At 44.2% G+C, this 27,770-nt stretch overlaps 1 protein-coding gene across 2 annotated transcripts in view; it reads right to left on the bottom strand.

Moving 5' to 3' along the window:
- Positions 1-27,770, bottom strand: part of ESR1 (estrogen receptor 1) — a 129,969-nt gene that overhangs the window by 10,098 nt on the left and 92,101 nt on the right. For both annotated transcript variants that reach the window (XM_069954797.1, XM_069954798.1), the window contains 3 exons: positions 17,909-18,241; positions 4,740-4,878; positions 913-1,046 (listed from right to left, as the gene is read on the bottom strand). In XM_069954797.1, coding sequence (XP_069810898.1) covers positions 913-1,046; positions 4,740-4,878; positions 17,909-18,241 — 606 coding nt within the window. The remainder of the gene's footprint in view (positions 1-912; positions 1,047-4,739; positions 4,879-17,908; positions 18,242-27,770) is intronic.

Below are 27,770 nucleotides of genomic sequence, written 5' to 3'. Positions count from 1 at the left end.
TTGGGTAGAAGTGGTGACAAGTACCACGTTTCCCCGAAAATAAGACAGTGTCTTATATTAACTTTTGCTCCCAAAGATGTTATGTGTCTTATTTTCAGGGAATGTTTAATTTTTCCATAAAGAAGAATTCACATTTATTTCTGAACCAAAAAATGATTACTGTACAGTCTGGAGACTGCAATAATCTCACACAGCAGTTCCTGGACCACTTATACAGCAGGGACAGTATTGCAGCTCCCGGCCACTAGGGGAAGGTCATCAGCACAATCATACAGCACAGCAGGGACAGTGTACAGTATGTTGGTAGGTGACAGGATAGCGGGAGACTGTGAAGTTCTACATCTGGTGGTAGGGGACAACAGGGATGGCGGCAGACGATGGGCCTCTTGATGCCCATTTACATTTACAAGTTACGGAAGGGAACATCAAGGTTTGCAGCAGGTGATGGTCTTCATGTCCTGCATGCAGCTGCTCTGCTATGGACAGTAAGGGCAGGGGACAACTGTGGGCTAAAAAGAATCCCAGCTGCATGCCCTGGTGTTCTGTTCGGCGGGCATGCCTCCATACAAAAACTTTGCTAGGTCATACTTTCGGGGGAGGCCTTACATTAAGCAATTCAGCAAAACCTCTACTAAGTCTTTTTTGGGGGAAACGGTAATTGCAGCTCAATGGAAACAGCAGCTAAGCTGCAGTAACCAGTTGTGGCCACTAAACAGTGAGCAGAGACAACTGACTGTGTTGTGCAGGCACTGATCAGCTGATCGGCGGTCCTGTGGCATCAATCCCAGAAAACCCTTTTAATATCTGCAACATTCACATCTTTTTTTCCCCTGGAAAGTAACATGACTATTGTAAGATTTGCCATATTACTACAGTACATTGTAAAATCTCTACTTTATAACGTATACTTACCAGAATTTAGAAGAATAATAGATTTTAAGCAGATAAATTCTTCCCCGCGTAGTCTCATCATTCGGAATCGAGTGGCTGTGGTGACCAGCATGTCAAAAATCTCCACCAAACCTTCTACACAACGTCCCTGATTTCTTTATGAAGATACAACCAAATATAACTTACAATGATGATACTGTACATGAGAACAAAGTAAAATCCAGATAACACTGTATGTATGGTATATGACCAGAGAAATGCAAAATGAGTATTATGTATATTACACAGCAGAAAAAGTTTAGGTTCAACAAGCAAAAAAGTTTGAAATGTTTCTTCTACCTTGATCTACATACAAGTGAATATCTTATGGCAGACATGAGACGGACATATGTTATACCGGCCCCAGGAGACGGACATATGTTATACCGGCCCCAGGAGACGGACATATGTTATACCGGCCCCAGGAGACGGACATATGTTATACCGGCCCCAGGAGACGGACATATGTTATACCGGCCCCAGGAGACGGACATATGTTATACCGGCCCCAGGAGACGGACATATGTTATACCGGCCCCAGGAGACGGACATATGTTATACCGGCCCCAGGAGACGGACATATGTTATACCGGCCCCAGGAGACGGACATATGTTATACCGGCCCCAGGAGACGGACATATGTTATACCGGCCTCAGGAGACGGACATATGTTATACCGGCCCCAGGAGACGGACATATGTTATACCGGCCCCAGGAGACGGACATATGTTATACCGGCCCCAGGAGACGGACATATGTTATACCGGCCCCAGGAGACGGACATATGTTATACCGGCCCCAGGAGACGGACATATGTTATACCGGCCCCAGGAGACGGACACATGTTATACCGGCCCCAGGAGACGGACATATGTTATACCGGCCCCAGGAGACGGACATATGTTATACCGGCCCCAGGAGATGGACATACCTCGGGGCATTCACTAAGGAACACAACAAAATGGTACCAGCAGTTTGGGTTCCATGTCTAGTGGTACAGATTCACTTTAAGTAGAGATGCTCAAACATCCACCACCCTCGGGTCCATCCAATATATATACAAATCACCAATATACACTTATTACGGGAAATGCTTATAAAGTGCTTTTTTTCCCTGCACTTACTACTGCATCAAGACTTCACTTCCTGGATAACATGGTGATGTCACTTCCTGGATAACATGGTGATGTCACTTCCTGGATAACATGGTGATGTCACTTCCTGGATAACATGGTGATGTCACTTCCTGGATAACATGGTGATGTCACTTCCTGGATAACATGGTGATGTCACTTCCTGGATAACATCGACTCCCAGAGCTGTGCGGGCTGTGGCTGCTGGAGAGGATGATGGCAGAGGGATGCTCAGTGTCCCTCCAGTGCCCTGTGTCCCTCACTGTCCCCTGCCATCATCCTCTCCAGAAGCCACAGCCCGCACAGCTCTGAAAGTCGGGTCGTGACATCACCATGTTGTCCAGGAAGTGACATCACCATGTTATCCAGGAAGTGAGGCCTTGATGCAGTAGTAGGTGCAGGGAAAAAAGCACTTTATAAGCATTCCCCGTAATAAGTATATATTGGTGATTTGTATAACCTTTTGGGGGGCAATACAATACTTTAATAAAAATTTTCACCGGACTTCTCCTTTAAGTCTGACTCTTTTTACTAACTCAGAGCGGGTCCTCTCCTGGCTCGTTCTCCTGATCAATAGGACTCTAAACACTCAGAGCCCGACCAATCAAAACTGACATGTCAAAAGTGTAAGTCCTCTTATCTAAGCACCTAAAGGATTCCCAGTATAGCCCAGTGACCTTATTTTCATGTTGACGGACATTATTATTATTATTTTATGTCCTTGTGACCTTCATTCACCCCGCTCACCAGAATACAAAGGTTCTAAAATAAAGCTGAAACTCATGAATGGCGTCTGCTGCTCCACATAGCGGGACTCCGTGTTCCCTCGCCATGAATAGTTAATATGAACACTTATTAACACAACAGCCATTTTTAATTTTCTGCTCAGAAATTGATGTTAGGAGGTGAGAAACGTTTCTTTCCCAGTCGGGTAATTGACCATTTGTAAGGACCGCTCAGGCAGGGGGTATGTATTTTACTGCAAGGCTCATTGTTATAATTCACCTACTGTGACCGACCTTTCTGTTATAAAATGTAGATTTCAGAATAATAGATCTCAGTTATTCTAGCATAAATGACGTTTTCATAACACTTCACCAAGTTTATTTTACTCTCTGAAAAGGACTTTGCCTGCAGCGTGTCCACTACAATGTAAATCCACAACCATTAACTCTTTCTGCAACTCAATGGGGATTGCATAAATGTAGTAAAAATCATTTACTGTATGCAATTGTTACAGTATATAGTGGCGTACAGATAGGAAAGTAGTCACATAGCAAAGATGGCCACAATGGTACGAGGTTATGTAGTCAGAAGGGTCCAGTGGTCGCCTACTGCTCCATCCTCTTCCAGGCCCATTATACCAATTATCCAGCTACTTGTCAGCAACGCAAATCCTGTTCAGGTTCACATCACCCAATAGCAAAGAGGATTAGAGCAACCAAGACTGGATCTCTACTTCTCATGGTAAGAACGTCCATAGAAGCATTATTGTATTACATAAATGGAGGCCTTTTAAGTGGTGTATTCTTTCCAGTCTGGAGAGCAGGAGAGGTTTTCTATGGGGATTTGCTGCTGCTCTGGGCAATTCCTGACACGGACAGAGGTGGCAGCAGAGAGCACTGTGTCAGACTGGAGAGAATACACCACTTCCTGCAGGACATACAGCAGCTGATAAATACTGGATGACTTGAGATTTTTTTTTAATAGAAGTAAATTACAAATCTCTGGCACTTTTTGACACTAGTTGATTTGAAAGGAACAAAAATTTAGCTGGAGTACCCCTTTACCAGTGTCTAGACAAACATGTCTAGAAGCCAAATCTATTTAGGTAGCAGTCGGACAATTCTTCCAAATTGCTAATAAATAATAAATTGACAATAGGGAAAATCGTCCGACTTGGCTACAGCCAATGATGTGTGACTACATTTCTACATACGGAGAGAGGGAGAGATTTATCAAACATGGTGTAAAGTGAGACTGGCTCAGTCTCCCCTAGCAACCAATCAGATTCCACCTTTCATTTTCCAAAGAGTCTGTGAGGAATGAAAGGTGGAATCTGATTGGTTGCTAGGGGCAACTGGGCCTGTCTCACTTTACACCATGTTTGATAAATCTCTGTCTCAAATACACAATTGACATGTCGATTCTTTGAGCAGAGAGTGGAGGGGCACAACAGATTACATGAGGCATTACATGAGAGACATGAGGCAAGCGGGATTCCGCTGCAGGGGTTCTGCTCAGAATTTCCACCTGTTTTTCTCAGTGTGAACGTACCCTAAAGGCAATGTCCAGGATTAGAAGAAAACATAGTCACTGCCAAGCTGTAATAATACACACACACCCTGAAGGCAGGTGTGGGGCTGTTTTTGAAAAAAAAAAAGTGACAATTTTTTTTAAAAAAATCCTTGAGTACTACTTGAGGCTATGTTCCCATTTTGGGATCAAAGTGGGGAAACGCAACTGTCTTGTCATATAGACGGACGCCCAGAATAATCATGGCCATTATTGGCGTCCATCTATATTATGAGACAGTTGCCTTTCCTTGCTTTGTTCCGGAATTCATTGGAAGAAACAGAACGGACCCGTATGATTACCTCTATATTAGGTTTAAGAACAAACAAAAACTATATACGGCTACTATTATCTATAAAAACGTATTTAGAGGAATCCTACCTGTCTAGTAAGAGATTTGGTGCAAATGACAGTTTGCCCGGATGTTCCACTGAGCGCCAGATTAAACCAACCATAAGTATCTCAAGCCAAGCACATTCCAAAAGGTGAACCTGGTCATGGAGGGTCAAATCTACAAAACCTGTTGAATAAAGAACATATTTAAAAAAAACACACACATCCACTGAACTAAGCTTTAAACATTTTGATGAAAACATTTTAATGTGTACTGCTTTCATTTGTAACATAATATATCTTATCAGACAAAAAATGCCTCTCTCTACATATGAGCCACTTTTTCTCGCCCTGACTTCTGCATTGATCATTAACTCTTAATTCACTGCTAAAATCCAAGGTTAAGATGGACTACCAGCTTACTTAGAGATATATACATTTAGAGATGACTTTAGGAGAAAATGACAGCTAGAGAAATAAAGACATTTCTGAGAATTTTTTCTTTTTATTTGATAAAGCTTCTCTTTAAACCTCTAGAAACGCATAATCCTTTTATTTGTTCAAGGGAATGTACCAACAGGTAGAGATGCTATAACATTGGAAAATCTTAGGTTATATCGAACTCGAACCTTCCGCATTTGATTCCCGATGGCTTCCCGGTCCGTGGGGAAGGAGGAGACAGCCCTGGTGCCGCCTGGAATTCTGGGATTCCAGGCGGTACCCGGGCTGTCTCCTCCTTCCGCACGGACCGGGAAGGCATCAGGAATCAAATGCGGAAGGTTCGAGTTCGATAGAACCTAAGATTTTCCGATGTTCGAGCATCTCTACCAACAGGTACTTTGCTTTTTTTTCCCACTGTTGCAGGAATCCTGGTGTTGCGGTCCTTTATGGAAGAAAAAAACACTGCCCAGGTCCCACACTTGGCGACATTTTTTTGCTGTGCTGCGGCCCGGCTCTATACACTGGGGACGGGCCCGCTGCCCCCCAGTATGATGATATCCCCTCCCATCTGTGCCACGGCTCTATTAGAATCCATGGGAAAGGAACGCAGTTGAGCGGGGGAACCGGACGTTTAAAAAAAAAAAAAAAAAAAATGGCAGATCGGGATATATATATATATATATATATATATATATATATATATATATATACACTGATGTACCTGATGGTACATTCGCTTTAATAAAGCTATGACATCAGTAGGAGACCAGTAAACCCTGAACTTAAAGAGACTCTGTACCCACAATTTAACCCCCCAAACCACTTGTACCTTCGGATAGCTGCTTTTAATCCAAGATCTGTCCTGGGGTCCGTTCGCCAGGTGATGCAGTTATTGTCCTAAAAACAACTTTTAAACTTGCAGCCCCGTGCCCAACGGCTGAGGCTTAGAGTATCTGTGCCCTAACTTTGCACCGCCCCTTCGTCTCTCCTCCCCACCCTCTTCATCATTAGGAATGCCACTGGAACATTTTTTCCATGCTGAACATTGCACAGGTGCTTAACGATCCAGCCCATGTTCAGTATTCACACAGCTGATGAATAGGTGATAATCTGCCTGGAGCATTCCTAATGATGAGCAGGGCGGGGAGGAGGGACAGAGAAGGTGTGCCAGCCTAATGCATACACAATCTAACCCCCGACCGTTTGGCACGGGACTGCCAGTTTAAAAGTTGTTTTTAAGGACAATAACTGCATCATCTGCCGAACGGACCCCAGGACAGATTTTGGATTAAAAGCAGCTATCCGAAGGTACAAGTGGTTTGGGGAGGGGGGGTCAGATTGTGGGTACAGAGTCGCTTTAACCCAGCCCACTGTCCCTGACCTAGATGGCAGCCCTGAACTAAGAGACATTCTCTCACTAGGTGTAGGGTCCATCAGGGGTAAAGCAAGGTCGTCAATCCACATGTAAACCAGTGGGTCACAGAAGAGCCACAAATCAAGAAGAAAAGAATAGTCAAATAAAAGGCAAAACCAGAAGAGCAGAAACGAAGACTGAATCTGAACAGCGATCAATACCAGCATAGAAAAAAAAAATCAGAAGGCAGGGACTTAATCCGAGGTCAGATAGGAGAAATGCCTGAAAAGCGGAATTTAGACGCCCATTTAAATCTCCCTCCATCTGTTTGCAGTGAGGGCCGAGATCCTGGTGATTGGCCTGGCACTCCTGCACCAGCAATGGCAACCACCTCCCGCTAGAACAGAGGAAAAGTGGCTGCTGATGGAGCACACAGGCAACAAAGGCCCCTTATTGTTTTAGGTCTGGCTCCAATTTTCTCTTTTCACAAGTGGTCACAGGCATCGGGATTGCGCTCTCATTCTACTGCCCCTTTTTAAGGAGTGTCCCCCGAAAATTTTCTGTCGCTGTATTTTCACTAATCACATGCCGGGTGTTGGTTCTGGCAGAGAGGTTGCACCCAATCTACTGTCTTGATTTAGGACTGTATTACCTGGCATGATCTGTAGGGAGAAGCGAGCGCCAACCTGTCCGATCGGCACTGGCCTCCTCCTGCTCGCTGTCTGTGCTATTACACGTACGGTCCGGAGAGAGATTGGGGGGAGGGGGGGCTCAGGGGAAGCTGTGGGAGGGGCTAATCACGTGTAATATCACATGACATACTACCTGGAGCCATGACACCTAACAAACACGTATAATCATGCTTCTTGGTAGTTAGGTGGGGCTCACTTCATATGATTAGAGATGAACAAACCGGCTGAGGTTCGGGTTCGTATGAACCTGAACTATCGGCTTCTGATTCCCGCTGTCTACCCGCTCCATGGAGAGGGTGGATACAACCTTGAGGACCGCCTGGAAAACTAGGATACAGTCATAGCCATAGGCTGTATCCCAGTTTTCTAGGCGGTCCTCCGGCTGTATCCACCCTCTCCATGGAGCGGGCAGACAGCGGGAATTAGAAGCCAATAGTTCAGGTTCATACGAACCCAAACCTCAGCCGGTTCGCTCATCCCTACATATGATACCTGTGATCATTGGATAATATATGGATTATAAATTGACCCAATCGAGTCTAGTGAAGAAATACATTAAAAGAGTTGCCTAATTTGGACTGTGGTTTCTAGATGCTGAATCCCCCAGGTTTTATGTGATCATTGGAGTTCTAGTCTCATGGGCCCAAATATTGAGTTATTTATTTATTTTTTTAAAGGGAGGTCTGTGACCTACCAGTGTTGAGAGATATCTACGCTATATCCACCTAAAAGAAAGGACTCATCTCTAATAATTCAAAGGAGAAGTCCAGCGGGGAATTATTTTGGGCTGGGGGGTGGGCGAACATAATAAAGAAGGTATAATTTACTGGACCCGTAACCCGCACAGCGCTGCGTCCTGCTCCTGGACCCCAGCAGGCAGTCCTCCTAGCTCCCCTACAGCTACGTCACGACTCCGCTGATGGCCCGCTCTGCCAGTGAGTAGGGCGGGGCACCACTGCAGTCACTGATTGGCTAAGCACGCTAAATCCCACCCATTTGGGACTTTTCAGCTGAGTCGTGACGTACTCCAATACCAGGAGAAGATGACATTTAGTGGGGTACAGGAGCCCGGTGATGCAGCGCAGGCACAGGGGCCGGTAAGCATACGGTCTTTATTAAATTACCCCCACCCCCTGCGGGTGATGATTTTCACCCGGCCTGGGCATCTCCTTTAACATACCCTAACAGGCAAAATGAAAAAGTTTTACTATATACACTAAATATAAAAATAAAATATAGTAAACTAATTCAACATGATTGTTAAACAAGAACGCACATGATGATAGTTTATATTAAATTAGTGGGATATATATATATATATATATATATATATATATATATATATATATATATATATCATACTCTGCTTCTTGTCATTGTAGACTGAAAACTGTCGCTTATTTGTACAAATATTAGAAATGATAGACATGAATATAACTTGTTTTTAAGCATCGCGGCTTACGCTTCACTGAACATAGGAAACTCACAATAATTTGAACAAATTTGCTCAATCAGAACAGAGGCTTGTATTCTAACATACCAGGAAATTAAACTAGAAAAATTAACTTGAAGACTAACACAACATCATGTCTACAAATAGAAAATTTTCAGAACATGATGTACTATAGCGAAAGATCGGAGCTTAGCCCGAGAAGTTCAAGGTCTGGTCACTGCATGTAGCTATTAGAAAATAAAATGAATTTCTACTAAAGACACCTGCAGACGGTTTTAATAATCAGATGGCTTTCATTTCTAATCTATTCCTCCTACTTGCAAAATTAAAAAAAAATTTGGAAGAAACCGAAAAATTTTATCTTTTTTGGTTTCATACTGTCGACTATTTTTACGCATCTATCATCATCACAGGAGTAATTAAAATTTTTGCTGTCTCCCCTCTTATTTTTACATGAGAAACAATAGGGATCATATGACACCAGAGACTGAAAGGGGCAGTCTCACAAAGAAAACTAGGTCTATACTGATGCATTATCTTAAATACTTTAAAGTGTCACTCTCTTTTTCTTTTTTTTTTTCTTTTATTGCAGAAATCAATAGTCCAGGTGATTTTAAGAAACTTTGTAATTGGGTTTATTAGGCAAATCTGCCATTATCTGCATTCAAAAAGACTTTCCCCAGGCCCCCCCCCCCCCCCTCTATCTCATTCACTGCTTATTATCAGGAAATCTCGACTCTTTTACATCAGTTGGGCCCTGTGTAACCTATGGAGAGGGGAGGAGGGAGATTAGTCGCCAGCAGAGAGCAGAGAACAAAGGATTACACAGTGGGAGCTGCATGAAAGCCGGGTTCAGCCCAGTGATGTAGCTGTAAATTAACTCTTTGTTGTCCTCTTTTGCTGCTTCATCTCCCTCCACCCCTTCCCTCTCCAAACAGAAACATGAAGACGGGGGGGGGAGAGCTTCAAACTGCTTTTTCATGATAAAAAAAAGCATTTTCTGGCTAATAAACCTAATTACAAAGTTTCTTAAAATCACCTGGACTATTGATTTCAGCAAAAAAAAAATTCAGTGACACTTTAAATGTAATAGGATGGGTCATTCATGCTCAGTTTATTTGCAGTTTCCTGATCTGTCCCATTTGTACTGGCAGTTGGTTTTTAGTTCACATGCAAGCAAGGGGGATTGTGGGAAAGTGTCTGCACTGTTGCATGGGAACAGCAGGGTCACAGTTTAGAGAGGAAACCAGGAAGTGATCAGATACTTAGGGTAGAAAAGTACCCGGATGTAAGTCACTTTACTAAAAACAGCGCATCTGTTCTTCTTTACACATACAGTGGGGGAAATAAGTGTTTGATACTCCCACCCAGGGCCGGCGTCAGCACCTGGCATACTCGGGCAAGTGCCGGGGCCCACGGCCGCCCAAGGGGCCCCCGACACTTGCCCAAGCAGTGAGACAGATGCCTGCCGCATCACCGACCCCCGGGGGAGCGGGTGCTGCCGACACCAAGTCCGGGGGAGGGCTGGAGGGGCTGCGGAAGGACCTGCCGTGTTTGCTGCACTGGGGAAGGACCTGTGGTGACGTCATAAGGGGGCGGGACTGAGAACGGGAGAGGCTACATATGGAGGAAGGACCAGTGGTGACGTCATAAGGGGGCGGGGCTGAGAACGGGAGAGGCTGTATATGGATGAAGGACCTGTGATCATTGTCATGTGACATGAGGAGGCGGGGCTCACTAATACCTTCCCTCTGTATGCTGTGAGCTTTAGTCCTTCTCTTATCTCCTTCTGTAATGGCCTCTGATCTCCCATAATAACAGGCTGTCCATGCTGGGAGTTGTAGTCCTCTTATATCTCCTTCTGTAATGTCCTCTGATCTCCCATAATAACAGGCTGTCCATGCTGGGGGTTGTAGTTCTCCTCATATCTCCTCCGGTAATGGCCTCTGATCTCCCATAATAACAGGCTGTCCATGCTGGGAGTTGTAGTTCTCCTCATATCTCCTCCTGTAATGGCCTCTGATCTCCCATAATAACAGGCTGTCCATGCTTGGAGTTGTAGTCCTCCTCTTATACCTCCTCCTGTAATGTCCTCTGATATCCCATAATAACAGGCTGTCTATGCTGGGAGTTGTAGTCCTCTTATATCTCCTTCTGTAATGTCCTCTGATATCCCATAATAACAGGCTGGACACGCTGGGAGTTGTAGTCCTATTATATCTCCTCCTGTAATGGCCTCTGATCTCCCATAATAACAGGCTGTCCATGCTGGGAGTTGTAGTTCTCCTCATATCTCCTCCTGTAATGGCCTTTGATCTCCCATAATAACAGGCTGTCCATGCTGGGAGTTGTAGCCCTCTTATATCTCCTTCTGTAATGGCCTCTGATCTCCCATAATAACAGGCTGGACACGCTGGGAGTTGTAGTCCTATTATATCTCCTCCTGTAATGTCCTCTGATATCCCATAACAACAGGCTGGACATGCTGGGAGTTGTAGTTCCCCTGGTATACCTCATGTAATGTCTCTTACTGTAACTCCATTCTAGCCTGCTCTATGGTGAAGAAGCTAGAATACAGACTCCAGGGGGACGACCTCCTTCTAGCACCTCCATTCTAGTCCATTCTAGCATGGATGCACTCTCACCAGCAGGCGCAGAGCGATGACGTCGTCACGCCTGCTGGTGGATCCACAAGGCCCACACAAGGGAGAAGAGGACCCGTCCCCCGCCCGGATTAGTGAGTATGATTTATTTTTTTATTTTCTTGTGCTGAGGGAGATCAGGGGGCATTTCTATGGGGCAGAGCAGGGGGCATTTCTATGGGGACAGAGCAGGGGGCATTTCTATGGGGCAGAGCAGGGGGCATTACTATGGGGACAGAGCAGGGGGCATTTCTATGGGGCAGAGCAGGGGGCATTACTATGGGGACAGAGCAGGGGGCATTTCTATGGGACAGAGCAGGGGGCATTACTATGGGGACAGAGGGCATTATTACTATATGGGGGGCACAGCACGGGACCCACAAACCTCCTTACTTTACTGCACATGACACCAAACAGTGGAGTTACTACTGTATAGGAGCCTATGGGTGGGAAACAGGGAAGGAAGTTGCTGGAAAAGTGCGGAGTCTAACATGTTTGTCTGACAGGTCCAGAAGAGATGAATTGCAGCTGGAAGAAATCATCATGGAGGTCTGGGCCAGATGGAGAGGAAACGGAGAGCGATCGCCTCAGATCAAAGAAGACGTCACCTGTGAGTTACTGGATTACGTTTTTTTTTTATATTTTGTCAAACTTTATTTGGTAGGTGTGCCCCGAGGTGTGCTATACAAAGGGGCCCGCTGAGGCTCTCTCGCCCAAGCGCCCACAAAAACCTGGAGCCGGCCCTGCTCCCACCTACATTTTTATTGTAGGCACAATTAACCAAATTCACAGAATCTATAAAAAAAATTCTATATAATCACATTGTATGATTTTTAAATAGTTATTTTGCTTTCTATTACATGAAATTAGTATAAGATGCAATAGAAAAACAGAGCTTAAAGAGGTATTCCAAGAAAATCTACGTCTCCCTTATCCACAGGATAGTGGAAAAGTAGGAGATCACAGGGGCCCAGACCTCTGTACCACCCCCACCCCCCGCCAATCTCTGTTTCAGCCCCTGCAGAGAATTGACCAGTATTAGCAATCAAATGATTGTTAATAAAAGTCCCCTAGGAGGTGTAAGAAACATCTATTATTATTTTAAACATGACTAAGCCCCTCCCCCAATAAAAGTTTAAATCACCCCCTTTCCCATTTTAAAAATAAAAATATGTAAAATAAACAGACAACTAAACATACTTAGTATCATAGTATAAAGAATTAATATAACAATATTGTTCCCGCACGGTAAGAAGCACCAGGGTTGCTGATTTTTATTATACAATCGGGGGAGATAAAAAAAAAATTAAATTCCCATTTAAATCAATATAGTCCTCATAAAATCTATAGATCATGGTGCAAAAAAATAAAAAAATAAAAGTGTTATGGCTCTTAGAAGGTGGGGAGAAATATGGCTTTGTTGTGACCTGGACATCTGTGCATCAGGGACCTTTAGTCATGATGGGGTTAGAATTTGGCTGTTTATGTGCTTGAGGTGTGATTGAGGGGAGGAAACCCAAAGAGGGAGAAGGGGAAGGCTAAAGGGTGCTAGATGTTGTGCAAATGGCGGCTACTGTTTACACAATGTTTGTACAATGTGTGAACATAGCCTAAAAGTAGTGTGCATGCGATTTTTTTTTTATTTCCTCCCCTCTATGACGCGGCTCTGTTAGAATCAAAGGAGCCGCGTCATAGAGGGGAGGAAATTCCCTCCCACTGACCTTTGGGCACCTATAATCTTATTCAAATCAAGGAAGGGGATGGATGGAAGACAGCCTACAATACTCTGGAGGAACACTTGAGTATCTAGTGATGCCCTGCGGCCTGAGTAGCGCGCCTGCTGTCTTCCAGCATTTTTTAATTATGTATTCTGTAAACTGTTGGGAAAAAAAATTAGGTATGACATAAAAAAAGTATGACATCAAACCACCCAACAGGGCAAAAAGAAATGGTATGACACAAAACGACTCAACTGGGCAACCCATGTCCAGCATGTTCAGAAAGTAATGTCTCTGCTCTGTCTTAGTTGATTGTATGCCAAGATGTTCAAGTGCCTGTCTGGGATCCAAAAGGTCACTTTTTGGGGAGAGTATGTCATCCCTCCTGATTACTTTTGCATGGCTGCCCTTAGGATGGTTGCCTGGAAAAGTGGGAAAGTTCTACTAACCTACAGGCCCTCTAGCGGTTTCTAGGGTTTGCCAATTACTACCAAAAGGTCATTAAAAATGTCTTTGTTATTGCCAAACCACTTACGGGTCTGACCAGGAAAGGGGCTGATCTAGTCAATTGGACCCCAGGAGCTGAACAGGCATTTGGGCAGCTGAAAAAGTGTTTTTCTGAGGCTCCAGTCCTGGTTCAGCCCAATCTGGAACAGCCTTTTATTACCGAGTTTGCTGCTTCCGAGTTGGAAGTGGGGGCCGTGCTCTCTTAGGGCCTCGATACTCACAAATTTAAGGCCGGTCGCATACTTCTTGATCTCATAAGTCATAAATCCGGTATCTTACAGGTTACGTTTACCCAGTTCTATGAGGATCCTTAATGTCTTCCATATATCATTAAAAAATATGCTACCCCGGTATTGTCCTTTACCCCTCTGGCACCCCCAATTATCCAGAGAGTTCTTGAATATGAGGTTGAACAGGTATTGGATTCCAAAACTCCATCCAATACCTCATTCACTGGAAGGGGTACGGACCTGAGGAACGCACCTGTGTGCTGGAAAAAAGACATTCATGCTCCTCGTCTGGTCTGGCGATTTTATCCATGTAACCCTGCCAAGTCTAGTCCATAAAGTGAGGGTATGGTGGCTCCTCGTAAAAAGGATGTTGGGTTTGCTATAAGGACTGTACCTGTTGGTATCTTGGCGCGGCCCTCGGTTCTTAAAGTACAACCAGACTGCGCTTTTGGCAATAATATTGCCCTAATTTTGAGTTGTTTTTGCTCTTGTCTGAACACTGTCCTATTCTTTCTGGTATATAAATTTTTTTCTCTGCCACACCTGTCTTCGCCTGCCGAGGTCTTTCTGGTCAATCCACAATTAACTTTGTTTTGCTTTGGTCATTTCTGTGACTGGCAAGTCTCCCCGCCAGTCAGTGTGTTATGTTCTCAGATGTTTGTGGTTGGAGATCAAGGGGATGATCCAATAATGTTCTGGACCTGACCTCTGACCTACTACAAAACATTTCCAGGGTATTAACCCCTCACTGGCTATTAAGTCTAGTTTCCCCGAGCAAGCACAGCGTTCCCTGTTATTCTCCTGCATTTACCTTCTGGCTTATCTGACCCTCCTGCTTCTGTTCCCTGACTATCCTTGCTTTCTGCCTGCCTTGACCATTTGCTACGTGACCAGACGATCCGTTTTGCCTCCGATTTTGTACCTCTGTGCCTTCTCTATGCTTGTGTTCTAATATATTGCAGGCTGGTTGAGAATCGAGTAATTTATCCCATAATTAGTAATGTAAATGTGTATAATTGGTTCCCGCATCCACCAATAGCTACTAGTGTACCTGTATGTTTCACGAAAAACGTGCAATGTAGTCACTACAGTACTGTACTATACATGTACAACAGAATAGTGCACACAGGGACCCGTACAACAGAATAGTGCACACAGGGACCCTCACAACTCCTTCTTTATAGTGCCGGAACATGGTGTAAGCAGGAGGAGCCCAATGGTATAGACAATACAGGCGAGGGGAGGACTGAGAGGAAGACTCAAGAAGGTGGCAAACAGAACACAAGGCAGCACAGCCGCACAGTGACGCCAACAGCACCGGCACTACGTCAGTGTCTCTGTGCCATCTGTGTTGTGTTGCAGAGCAGTTTTACACAAGACTTCCAGACTGGGTGCCAAATAATGAGAACTGAGCAAGTGTTTCAGAAGCAAACTTTTCTTAAAGATATTGTTTAAGAACCAATTTTTTGGTGTCCACAGCCATTTGAAAACAGACATACCACTGTACAGTCATGGCCAAAAGTTTTGAGAATACAAATATTTATATTTATAAAGTCTACTGCTTCAGTTTTTAAAATTGCAATTTGCATATACTCCAAAATGTTATAAAGAGTGATCAGCTTAACAGCAATTACTTGCAAAGTCAATATTTGTCTACAAAATGAACTTTATCCCCCAAACACATTTCAACATAATTGCAGTCCTGCCTTACAAGGACCAGCTAACATTGTTTCAGTGATTGCTCCAGTAACACAGGTGTGGGTGTTGATGAGGACAGGGGTGGAGATCAATCTGTCATGATTAAGTAAGAATGACACCACTGGACACATTAAAAGGAGGCTGGTGCTTGGCATCATTGTTTCTCTTCTATTAACCATGGTTATCTCTAAAGAAACACGTGCAGTCATCATTGCACTGCACAAAAATGGCCTGACAGGGAAGAGTATCGCAGCTAGAAAGATTGCACCTCAGTCATCAATCTATCGCATCATCAAGAACTTCAAGGAGAGAGGTTCCATTGTTGCCAAAATGGTTCCAGGGCACCCAAGAAAGACCAGCAAGCCCCAGGACAGTCTCTTAAAAGTGTGGTCAGCTGCGGGATGGGGCTACCAGCAGTGCAGAGCTTGCTCAGGAATGGCAGCAGGTAGGTGTGAGTACATCTGTACGCACTGTGAGGCAGAGACTCTTGGAGCAAGGCCTGGTCTCAAGGAGGGCAGCAAAGAAGCCACTTCTCTCCAGAAAAAACATCAGGGACAGAGAGATAGACATAGAGGTTTTGGGTCCATGGCCTGGAAACTCCCCATATCTTAATCCCATTGAGAACTTGTGGTCAATCATCAAGAGACGGGTGGACAAACAAAAACCAACAAATTCTGACAAAATGCAAGCATTGATTGTGCAAGAATGGACGGCTATCAGTCAGGATTTGGTCCAAAGGTTGATTGAGAGCAGTCGGGGAGAATTGCAGAGGTCCTGAAGAAGAAGGGTCAACACTGCAAATATTGACTTGCTGCAGTAACTCATTCTAGCTGTCAGTATAAGCTTTTGTTACTCATAATATGAATGCAATTATATTTCTGTATGTGATAAAAACATCTGACAAACACACATAAAATCCAGAGGGCAGCAGATCATGGGAAAATATAAGATTTGTGTCATTCTCAAAACTTTTGCCCATGACTGTATATATATTATCCCAGATTTATGAAAATGTGTCAAATAGAATCTGGTGTAAACTTTCCATAGACCCACAGCAAACAATCACAGTTCATCAAATGATGTGGCGACAGTAAATCATCAACTGGAACGGACCAAATCCAGCATTCCCAGACCTATATTACCAATAACACCAGTATACACAGGGAGTGGGGGATATCATCTGCTTATATCCTATCCTATTGATTTGTGCAAAGGAACAATGAAGCGGTTGCTTAAAGCATTATATTCTAACTATAATCTGACTTGGGCACCTAAACCATTGTTTCATTGCATGACGTTTGACAAATCTCTCCCATATAGTCATACAGACAACACAGACAGAAACGACCAGCCTGTTACCTGCAGCGCTGTGCAATGTACCAGTATGTCACCTCTGATGGATGTCGTACAGTACCAGTACAAGAAGACTTAGTATGTCACCTTTGCTGTAAGTAGAATGGACTGTACCTGATACATTGCACAGCACAGCATGCAGCACGTAGTTTACACAACTGCAGCAAAAAAATGGAACAAATGGAGATCACGATTACAAGTCCAATAGGACATTTACAAAAATTAAAGTCTATAAAAAAAAGTCTACTTCCCTCTGTGCAGACTGCAATGCTGGGCACTTATAAATTAATCCCCCCCCCCCTTCTTCTTCCTGTGCAGACTACAATGATGGCCTCTTACAAGTTAACCCCCCACCCCCCCACTTCCTTTCCCTCCTGTGCAGACTGCAGTGCTGGCCTCCTACAAGTTAACACCCCCCCCACTTCCTTTCCCTCCTGTGCAGACTGCAGTGCTGGCCTCTTACAAGTTAACCCCCCCCCCCACTTCCTTTCCCTCCTGTGCAGACTGCAGTGCTGGCCTCTTACAAGTTAACACCCCCCCCCCCCCACTTCCTTTCCCTCCTGTGCAGACTACAATGTTGGCCTCTTACAAGTTAACCCCCCACCCCACTTCCTTTCCCTCCTGTGCAGACTGCAGTGCTGGCCTCTTACAAGTTAACCGTGACCACCTGCCCCCAGTGTGAAGAAACCCCTTCACCTCTGTCGAAGAGGAAAGGGAGCTTTAGACTTGGGGCCGGTGGGCCTGCCTCCAGTGCTTCAGGCTGGGCGTGGGGATGCCGGTGCTGGTCTATTGATGTCACCTGATGTGACCTGATGTGCTCAAGGATGAAAATTCAGTGTACAGTTTGTTGTAATGTGGCATAAAAGTAATATATAGTTTTCTAAAATACATCTGTTGCTACTAGAGATGAGCACATCTTCAGCGTGCCTGGGTCCGATCATTTGGCATTTGAACACCGGTGGCTGAAGAAGTTAGATGCAAGGCTAGGGAGTCTGGGAAAACAGATACAGTCAAGTGTTGAACGTTTGGACGTGAACATGCTCGAGTTGTGCTAATTGCTACTTGAAATTTCCCACTGAAGACTAAACAGTGGTGTACGGGTAACAGGAGTGATACGGTGTCCACCTACCTGGCACTCTCTTGGCCCAGTTAATCATGTGTACTAGCTCCTTGTCTGCCAGGTTTGTTAGCAGCGTCATCATAGAAGCTTCGCTGAGAGGTTTGGTCGAGTCGTGCTCTGAATATACAATGGGGGGCTCCGCTTCCATTAAGGCACTGATCAGCTGTTCGGCCGTCAAAGACAATACTGGACTGAGTTTCATGCTTTTTACAGTGGGGTTGACCCAAATGGATGCTGTCCTTATTTCAGACGTATTCCCATCACCCTTCTGCTCCTGCTCCTGCTCGTCCTTCTGACGTTTGTGTTTCATCATGCGTCCTCCTCTGCGATCTTTCCTGATACCTAAAAACGAATAACGAGACGTTATCATGTGGAACAGAATATACTGACAACTTACAGCATGGTGACATTTATTATCTGGAACAATCTATTGGAAAAAGGCTTCATTGATGTGACTATCTACGTTGATCTCCAATATTAAAGGGGTACTCCACTCATACGTAACTTTTGATAAGTTGCTGATCATGGTGAGACTAACAATTCCTTCTATACTTGTTATTATCTATTCAGTCTCCTTCCCCCAGTTCTCAGCTGCTGCTTTCTGCTGAAGACACAAAAATCTGTGTGTGAGCTTTTCTCTCTGTCTCCCCCTCCATTCCCCCTCCTTTTTAAGAGGACTGATGTAAACAAGTCCCTGGCTGGATGTATCTGCAACATTGTATCTTCTTTGTAATGCTGGGAGGATTTTTCTGAGGTCAAGTTGCTAATAAACTCACCGTGATTAATCCTCCCGGCATTACAAAGTTGCAGACAAAGCCAGTCAGAGACATATCCGTATCAGAAGGGAGGAAGGGGAGACAGAGAAAAGCTCACACACAGAGTCTTCAGCAGAAAGCAGCAGCTGAGAACTGGGGGAAGGAGACTGAACAGATAACAACAAGTATGGAAGGAATTGTTAGTCTCACTATGAGCAGCAACATATCAAAAGTTAGTTGAGTGGAAGACCCCTTTAACCCAATCAAACCTCTGTCTGAAACTGAAAGATCATCAGTCAAGCATCCTCACACTAGCGGCATAGAAGAATATTTGAAAGTTAGTCTAAATTTGTTAATGCCGCATATATTTTTTGGGGAAAATAAGGAAGAATAAACTATAATGAAAATTCTGGCATTTGGGCCACCATATTTACGGAGCCCATGATGAGCTGTGCTGGGAAATATGCGGGACTCATTCCACTACTTCACATACAGAGCCAGGCCTGACTAATCAATCAGCTATTTGCTAATTCTGCAATCACATCTCGGACTGCCTGTGCCTCGCTGTGAATATACCACAGGATTTTTTAACACCTTAATATAAACCGAATGTGACTGAGAATTGTCCCTGTATAGAAAATACATCGGGAAATATAAATACTATAATTATTACGGCGCTCGGTAATCCGGGGAACTTTCAAGATATTTGTGCACTTATATTTACAGGATAATGACTGTTTATTTGAATGGACGGTGGAGAATAAGCACCTCGGGCAGCACTTATCTTCTGGTGGAACAAAATCCATTGCGCAATTTGTTTCCCCTGATGCCTGTTTACAGTTTGGCAGTCTTAAAGGGGAAGTTCAGCAAAAAAAAAAAAAAAAATCTTTCACCTGGTAGCAGAAAGTGACAGAAATTTGTCATTTATTAAAAAATCTCAAGTCTTCTAGTACTAATCAGCTGCTGTATGTCCTGCGGGAAGTGGTGTATTCTTTTCAGTCTGGAGAGGATTTACTACTGCTCTGGACAGTTCCTGACATGGACAGAGGTGGCAGCAGAGAGCACTGTGTCAGAGTGGAGAGAATACACCACTTCCTGCAGGACATACTGCAGCTGATAAGTACTGGAAGACTGGAGATTTTTTTTTTTAATAGAAATAAATTACAAATCTCTGTCACTTTCTAGCACCAGATGATTTGAAAGAATTTTTTCCCCTTTAAAATCAGTACAATATTCAAACATTGAATGTATACTGCGAACGCGCTCGCCCGCCCGCCATCGCTGCGGATATTGTCTATTTTACCAGTAAACATCCATAAATTAAATTGCAAAAATAATCAACTAAAAATAACCTGAAAGGAAAATGTGACTAATATGTTCATTATCCCAGAACAAAGGGCCAAAGGTGTCCGTTACTGGTGGACGAGCCAATCGTATTTCATATAAGTCGTCATTTACCTGGCACATGGTCTGTTTAATGCACAAGGTAAAGGCTGGGGGGATTAGACTGCACAGGAAGGGTCCTCCATGCTGATAACCTCCATGGCAGATAGAAGTTATGGAGCCTTCATCTATCATTCTGTTTTACCGATTCCAGAAACCGCGTCTGATATCTTATCATATTTTCCAGACTAAATCGATTGCCTCAAATATTTGCGGCCGACCGGCTACCGAAACACCAGGGAAAGGTTGTTATTTACTGCAGGTTGCCCTCTCCTCGGCTTCATTCTCCCACCAACTGTGATGGATGAACTCAGATTCCAGTAGAACTTCTGCTCTTCAAAAAAATGAAGCTTTCCAGAACTGATACAGAACCTGCAAATAATTTACTTACAGGAACATCGAAATTCCCACGCTGTTTCCCTGCGCTCCATGTTATCTTATCCTTCGCCCACTATCCTGTCCGTTCTTATGAGATGAAGCTGTAGAATATCCCGGGCGGTTAGCGCGTAGTGTAGGTGCCTTGTACTACAGGGTTTCACCATTTACATGTTAATATAAACTTATAAATTTGACTCGACCACATGTAGATTGATTCACTGAAGTTATGCCATGGATTAGAATTAGAGATGAGCGAGCTGAGCTTACCCAACCAAGAGTTGTTCCGAATTAAAAAAAAAACAGTTGGGTTCGCTACCGTGCCAAACTCTTGGTAGAGAGTTCGGCAAGATGGCGGCCACAAAAAAAAGAATTTTCTCACCGGTCCAAACTTCACCAGCGTCCTCCTATGAGCCTTCTAATTCGTAAGCTCGTGATGGGACAGCGTCACGGCCAATGATTAGAGACAAGATTGACAGCCCACTCAGCCATTGGCTGCGACACTGATTGGCTGAGTGGGAGAGTAACAGCCCTGTGGCCAGTGATTGGCTGAGTGGGAGAGTGACAGTCCTGTGGCCAGTGATTGGCTGAGTGGGAGAGTGACACCACTGTGGCCAGTGATTGGCTGAGTGAGAGAGTGACAGCCCTGTGGCCAGTGATTGGCTGAGTGGGAGAGTGACAGCCCTGTGGCCAGTGATTGGCTGAGTGGGAGAGTGACACCACTGTGGCCAGTGATTGGCTGAGTGGGAGAGTGACAGCCCTGTGGCCAGTGATTGGCTGAGTGGGAGAGTGACAGCCCTGTGGCCAGTGATTGGCTGAGTGGGAGAGTGACAGCCCTGTGGCCAGTGATTGGCTGAGTGGGAGAGTGACAGCCCTGGGGCCAGTGATTGGCTGAGTGGGAGAGTGACAGCCCTGTGGCCAGTGATTGGCTGAGTGGGAGAGTGACACCACTGTGGCCAGTGATTGGCTGAGTGGGAGAGTGACACCACTGTGGCCAGTGATTGGCTGAGTGGGAGAGTGACACCACTGTGGCCAGTGATTGGCTGAGTGGGAGAGTGACACCACTGTGGCCAGTGATTGGCTGAGTGGGAGAGTGACACCACTGTGGCCAGTGATTGGCTGAGTGGGAGAGTGACAGCCCTGTGGCCAGTGATTGGCTGAGTGGGAGAGTGACAGCCCTGTGGCCAGTGATTGGCTGAGTGGGAGAGTGACAGCCCTGTGGCCAGTGATTGGCTGAGTGGGCTGTCACCAGAGAAGATTGACATCAGGGGAGTAAGGAAAGTTAAAGGGCTTGTCCAGCGAAAATCTTTTTCTTTTAAATCAACTGGTGTCAGAAAGTTATATAGATTTGTATTTTACTTCTATTAAAAAAATCTCAAGTCTTCCAGTACTTATCAGCTGCTATATGTCCTGCAGGAAGTGGTGTATTGTCTCCAGTCTGACACAGTGCTCTCTGCTGCCACCTCTGTCCATGTCAGGAACTGTCCAGAGCAGCAGCAAATCCCCATAAATTGCAAATCTCTGGCACCAGTTGATTTTACAGAAAAAAAAAAAGTTTTTTATGAACTATCCCTTTAAGTTATGACCCTGCCTAAAAGATTCAAAAAATGAAATCCAATAGTCTAATGTAATTGTAACAAATTGCTCAAATGTTAGTAAAAAACATATTCAAATATACCCTGCATCAGAGCCTAAACTATCAATGTAGAAACAGATGACAGCAGTGACAGCAATGCCCAGTGTCCGGCCCTCATCGTCTGATCACACAGGTTCCTTTTGTAAATGTCATTCTGCTCTTTGCAGACGTTATTTTATTAAAGCCGACATATATCATTGTAACTTTTATCATTTAACCACTCCATCCTCTTGACCAAGAGACTCTTGGACGTGGTTTCTTGCTGTAGATCTGGGATACATGTGTATCCGATCATCTTATAATAACATTTGTTACGGACGTCCCTGCCAAGCAATAAACACTTATTGTAAATGTGGCGCCTCTCGCTTTCAATATTATTATAAACAAAAATAAAATAGGCAAATAAAATTATTTTATGGGTTTACATCATCACCTTCACAAACCTCAGAAAGAACTTGCATAAAATGAATAAAAAAATATGTTCCATAAATAATGCTAAATGCAATGAACCCGGTCTATAGTCAGCCTTGTTATTTTAGTATATGGGTAGAGAGGAAAAGTAGTTGTAATACTTGTAATAAATGCAATAATAACTCGCTATACATTAGCGAGTTCCTGCTATAATGTGTCTGCACTTACACTCAGCTATACACACTGCTGCTATAATGTGGCTGCACTTCCACTCAGCCATTCACACTGCTGTATAGAAAAGTTTCTGTCTCTGTCCTCCTGTACAGCTCTGTGATTCTTACTTCCTGATTGGTCCATGCTGAACACACACACCCCTTCCCCATTGCTGTCATGTGACCACACAGACCTCTGGCAGCAGCTCTGCTTCTCTATTCTAGCCTGTTGCACTAGGTTACTGCATTATGGGGATCTGCAGCTCAATCTACAAACTGGTGTTGTGTTATCAGGTTTATATACTTACTATACATTATACTCCACATGCTGATTGCTATACTGTACAGTAACTTATATCACATATCCAGCTGCTGTGTTATCAGGGTTATACAGTTACTATACATTATATACCACATGCTGATTGCTATACTGTACAGTAACATATATCACATATCCAGCTGCTGTGTTATCAGGGTTATACAGTTACTATACATTATACTCCACATGCTGATTGCTATACTGTACAGTAACATATATATCACATATCCAGCTGCTGTGTTATCAGGGTTATACAGTTACTATACATTATATACCACATGCTACTGTACTGTACAGTAACTTATATATCACATATCCAGCTGCAGTATTATCAGGGTTATACAGTTACTATACATTATACACCACATGCTGCTATACTGTACAGTAACTTATATATCACATATCCAGCTGCTGTGTTATCAGGTTTATACAGTTACTATACATTATACTCCACATGCTGATTGCTATACTGTACAGTAACATATATATCACATATCCAGCTGCTGTGTTATCAGGGTTATACAGTTACTATACATTATATACCACATGCTGCTATACTGTACAGTAACTTATATATCACATATCCAGCTGCTGTGTTATCAGGGTTATACAGTTACTATACATTATATACCACATGCTGCTATACTGTACAGTAACTTATATATCACATATCCAGCTGCTGTGTTATCAGGGTTATACAGTTACTATACATTATACACCACATGCTGATTGCTATACTGTACAGTAACTTATATATCACATATCCAGCTGCTGTGTTATCAGGGTTATACAGTTACTATACATTATACACCACATGCTGATTGCTATACTGTACAGTAACTTATATATCACATATCCAGCTGCTGTGTTATCAGGGTTATACAGTTACTATACATTATATACCACATGCTGATTGCTATACTGTACAGTAACTTATATATCACATATCCAGCTGCTGTGTGCTGTGTTATCAGGGTTATACAGTTACTATACATTATACACCACATGCTGCTATACTGTACAGTAACTTATATATCACATATCCAGCTGCTGAGTTATCAGGGTTATACAGTTACTATACATTATACACCACATGCTGATTGCTATACTGTACAGTAACTTTTATCACAAGTGCGAGTTTCCAGAATTTTTTGTCTTTACCTAAAGAGCGGAGATCTATCATAAATACAACGCCAAGAACACAGTCCCAACCATCAAGTATGGGGGTGCGGGGTGGAAACATCATACTTTGGGGGTATTTTTTGCAAAGGAAATTGAACAACTGAACTGTAGTAAAGGGAGGATGGATGGGGCCATGCATAGTGAGATTTTGGCCAACAACGTCCTTCCGACAGTAAGAGTATTGAAGATGGGTGGTGGTTGGCTCTTCCCAATGACAATGACCTGAAACACACAGCCTGGACAACTAAGGAGCGGCTCCGTAAGAAGAATCTCAGGGTCCGGGAGGGGCCACCAGTCACCACACCTGAACCCAATAGAAAATCTTTGTAAGCAGTTGATTACAACCTGGAAGATGCGGAGAAGATGTGCGTGGAGGAGGGGACACAATCCCTGCTGCAGTGTCTGCAAACCTGACCAAGACCCCCAGGAAACGTCCGACCTCTGTAACTGCAAACAAAGCTTTCTGCACCAAATAGGAACTTCTGATTTTCCATTGTATCAAATACTTATTTCATGTAATAAAATGCTAAATAATTATTAAAAGTGACTGTACCATCAGGGGGAGGGGGTTTTGTCAAACTGGGGGGCGGCGGGCAACAGGGAGGGTTGATGCTGGGGAAAAGACTGGCGTTGTGTTGGAAACGGGTAGCAGCAGACTAAGCACAACAATGTACCTGGTGGTCTATGCACTTTAAGGCTGGGTTCACACTACGTATATTTCAGTCAGTATTGTGGTCCTCATATTGCAACCAAAACCAGGAGTGGATTGAATACACAGAAATAATCTGTTCACACAATGGTGAAATTGAGTGGATGGCCGTCATTTAATGGCAAATATTTGCTGTTATTTTAAAACAACGGTTGTTATATTGAAATAATGGCCGTTATTTACTGTTATATGGCGGCCATCCACTCAATTTCACCATTGTGTGAACAGATCCTTTCTGTGTTTTTAATCCACTCCTGGTTTTGGTTTCAATATGAGGACCACAATACTGACTGAAATATACGTAGTGTGAACCCAGCCTAAACATGCGATTTTCTGATTTTTTTTTTTATACTGTGATATATAGATAGATAGATATACAGTGGTACCTTGGTTTAAGAGTAGCTTTGTTTCAGAGCTTTAAGGGCTCACAGTTTTTCAAAATTCTGACTTGGTGTAAGAGCATTGCTTTGGTGTAAGAGCTCCCTGTATCGGGTGGGAGGGGGGGGGGGGGCATGGTCTGCATAGTGGGGTCTACAGCCCTGTACTCTGACCCAGGAAGTCTCCCTCACCTTCCGAATCATTGCAGATCCACTTCAGGCTGGGGCTTACATCAGGGGACAGGACTGTAGAGGTAATCTCTCCATAGCTGTAACCCCTTTCTCCCCGGACAGAGAGCGCTGCATGTATGTGCCCACATCTGCCTGCTCATTCCTTCATGCTCCCTGCAGTCTCTGTCCGCCCTTGTGTTTCCCATCCTCTCCATTACTGTACAGTAACTTATATCATCACAGATTCTGTTTCATCTGTTTTACATGTTATTCAGAATAATAAATAATTATTTTTTGGGGTGTGGAACCAATTGTCTGCAGATCAGTGATTTCTTATGGGAAAATTTGCTTAAGGGTGCCTTCACACCTACCAGATCCACAGCGGATCTCACTTCTGCGGATTCAAAGCGAGAACCGCTGCAGATCCGGTATCAATTCACCCCTATGATAGCACATCCCACTGTGAATATGTGCTTTAACTCCCTGGTGCCCGCAGCCCCGCCGTCGCATCCCTCATCCCCCCCATCCCGGCCACATGCCCCCCTCAGCCCACCGCCACCCGCATCCTGCCGCCACCCGCATCCCGCCGCCGAGAGTATACATTATCTGCTCGGCGGCACGGCTGCAGTAAGGCTCCCGGCTCCGGTCCCGCTCAGCTGATGGGGTGGGGGGATGCGGTGGCGGGCTGGGCTGATGGGGGATGTGGCGGGATGGGGGGATGCGGCGGCAGGGCTGCAGGCACCAGGAAGTTAAAGCACATATTCACAGCGGGATGTCAATCCCGCTGCGAATATGTGCTATCATAGGGGTGAATTGATACCGGATCCGCAGCGGTTCTCGCTTCGAATCCGCAGAAATGAGATCCGCTGTGGATCCGGTAGGTTTGAAAGCACCCTAAGAGTGGATTTTGATTACAAGCGCGGTCCCGGAACGAATTATGCTCCTAATCCAAGGCTCCACTGTATCTATGTGTGTATATATAGAGAGAAAGAGAGAGAGAGAGAGAGAGAGAGAGAGAGAGAGAGAGAGAGAAAGAGAGAGAGAGACTATATATCACACAGAAATGCACATTTCTTAGAACAGAAAAGAGAAGTTCAGGAAACAATATTCTTAAAGGAGATGGAATAGAGAAAAATTGCGCTATTACTGAAAATGACTTTAATATCAAAAGTCACAAAATTGAACCATTTTGAAATAAGAAATATATCCTTGAATCCAGGATACTTGTAGAAGCCCACGGAGTGCAGAAATTGTCTTTTAATCTTCCTCTGAATAGTATAATATAGAGTGAATATTTGCTATAATGTCCACTCAGCATCGACCTCGGACCAGTAAACAGCAATGGCAGGTTATATAAGAGGTCGGGGGGATTTCAGGCGCGTTCCTGACATGTGACAAGGTCACTGATCTCTGCAGCAAAAAACATAAGTATCGGTAGAGATCTAAGAGGCCGCGGTAAAACCAACTGCTCTGAATGAATTGTTACATTTGGAAATAATTTTTTTTTGTGTGTTAAAATACTGAATACACAGCGTTTTACTGTCTTCTATAGCAATGTTATCTGTATAATACGTCTTACAGATTACTCCATTCCAATGCTGTTTCATGCAAAGTTAGAGGCCTATTAGCATTTTTCTTAGACCATTGCTACCCAATTTAGTATAAAGAGTTTTTTGGAGAATACACAGTACCAAACACTATTAAGGGTGCGAGAACCGCTGCGGATCCGGTACTATTCACCCCTATGATAGCACATATTCGCAGCGGGATAAAAATCCTGCTGTGAATATGTGCTTTAACCCCTCGCTGTCCGCAGCCCCACCGCCGCATTAGCTCATCCTCGGCCGCATCCCCCCATCTCCGGCCGCATCCTGCAGCCCGCCGCCGAGAGCATAAGGCACCTGCTCGGTGGTGCAGCTGCAGTGAGGCTCCCGGCTCCGGTCCAGCTCACTGCACCGCGACGCCGAGCAGGTACCTTATGCTCTTGGCGGCGGGCTGCAGTATTACAAAATCTGAAGCAGCACAATTCTGGAGGACATGATGACTAAAAAAATACTGTACTGGCCATGAGGCTTCTTCCCACTTTCCGTCATTATGGTCCGTGCACAGGAGACGTGCTAGGGATTGGAATCAAGATTCAATATGATGCCAGGAGCTCCGAATCTTCGAGCTACTGTACTGTCAACTCTGCGCAGCAGTGTCAGTACAGTGGCACAAAGATTTAAACTAATACGGAGATCCTGGCATCATAATGAATGATGATGCCGGGAGCTCCTCACTC

This window comes from Dendropsophus ebraccatus, chromosome 15 (assembly GCF_027789765.1).
Source record: "Dendropsophus ebraccatus isolate aDenEbr1 chromosome 15, aDenEbr1.pat, whole genome shotgun sequence".
NCBI lineage: Eukaryota > Metazoa > Chordata > Amphibia > Anura > Hylidae > Dendropsophus > Dendropsophus ebraccatus.
The sequence above is the reverse complement of the archived record's forward strand: the minus strand, read 5'-3'. Positions and strand labels throughout refer to the sequence as shown.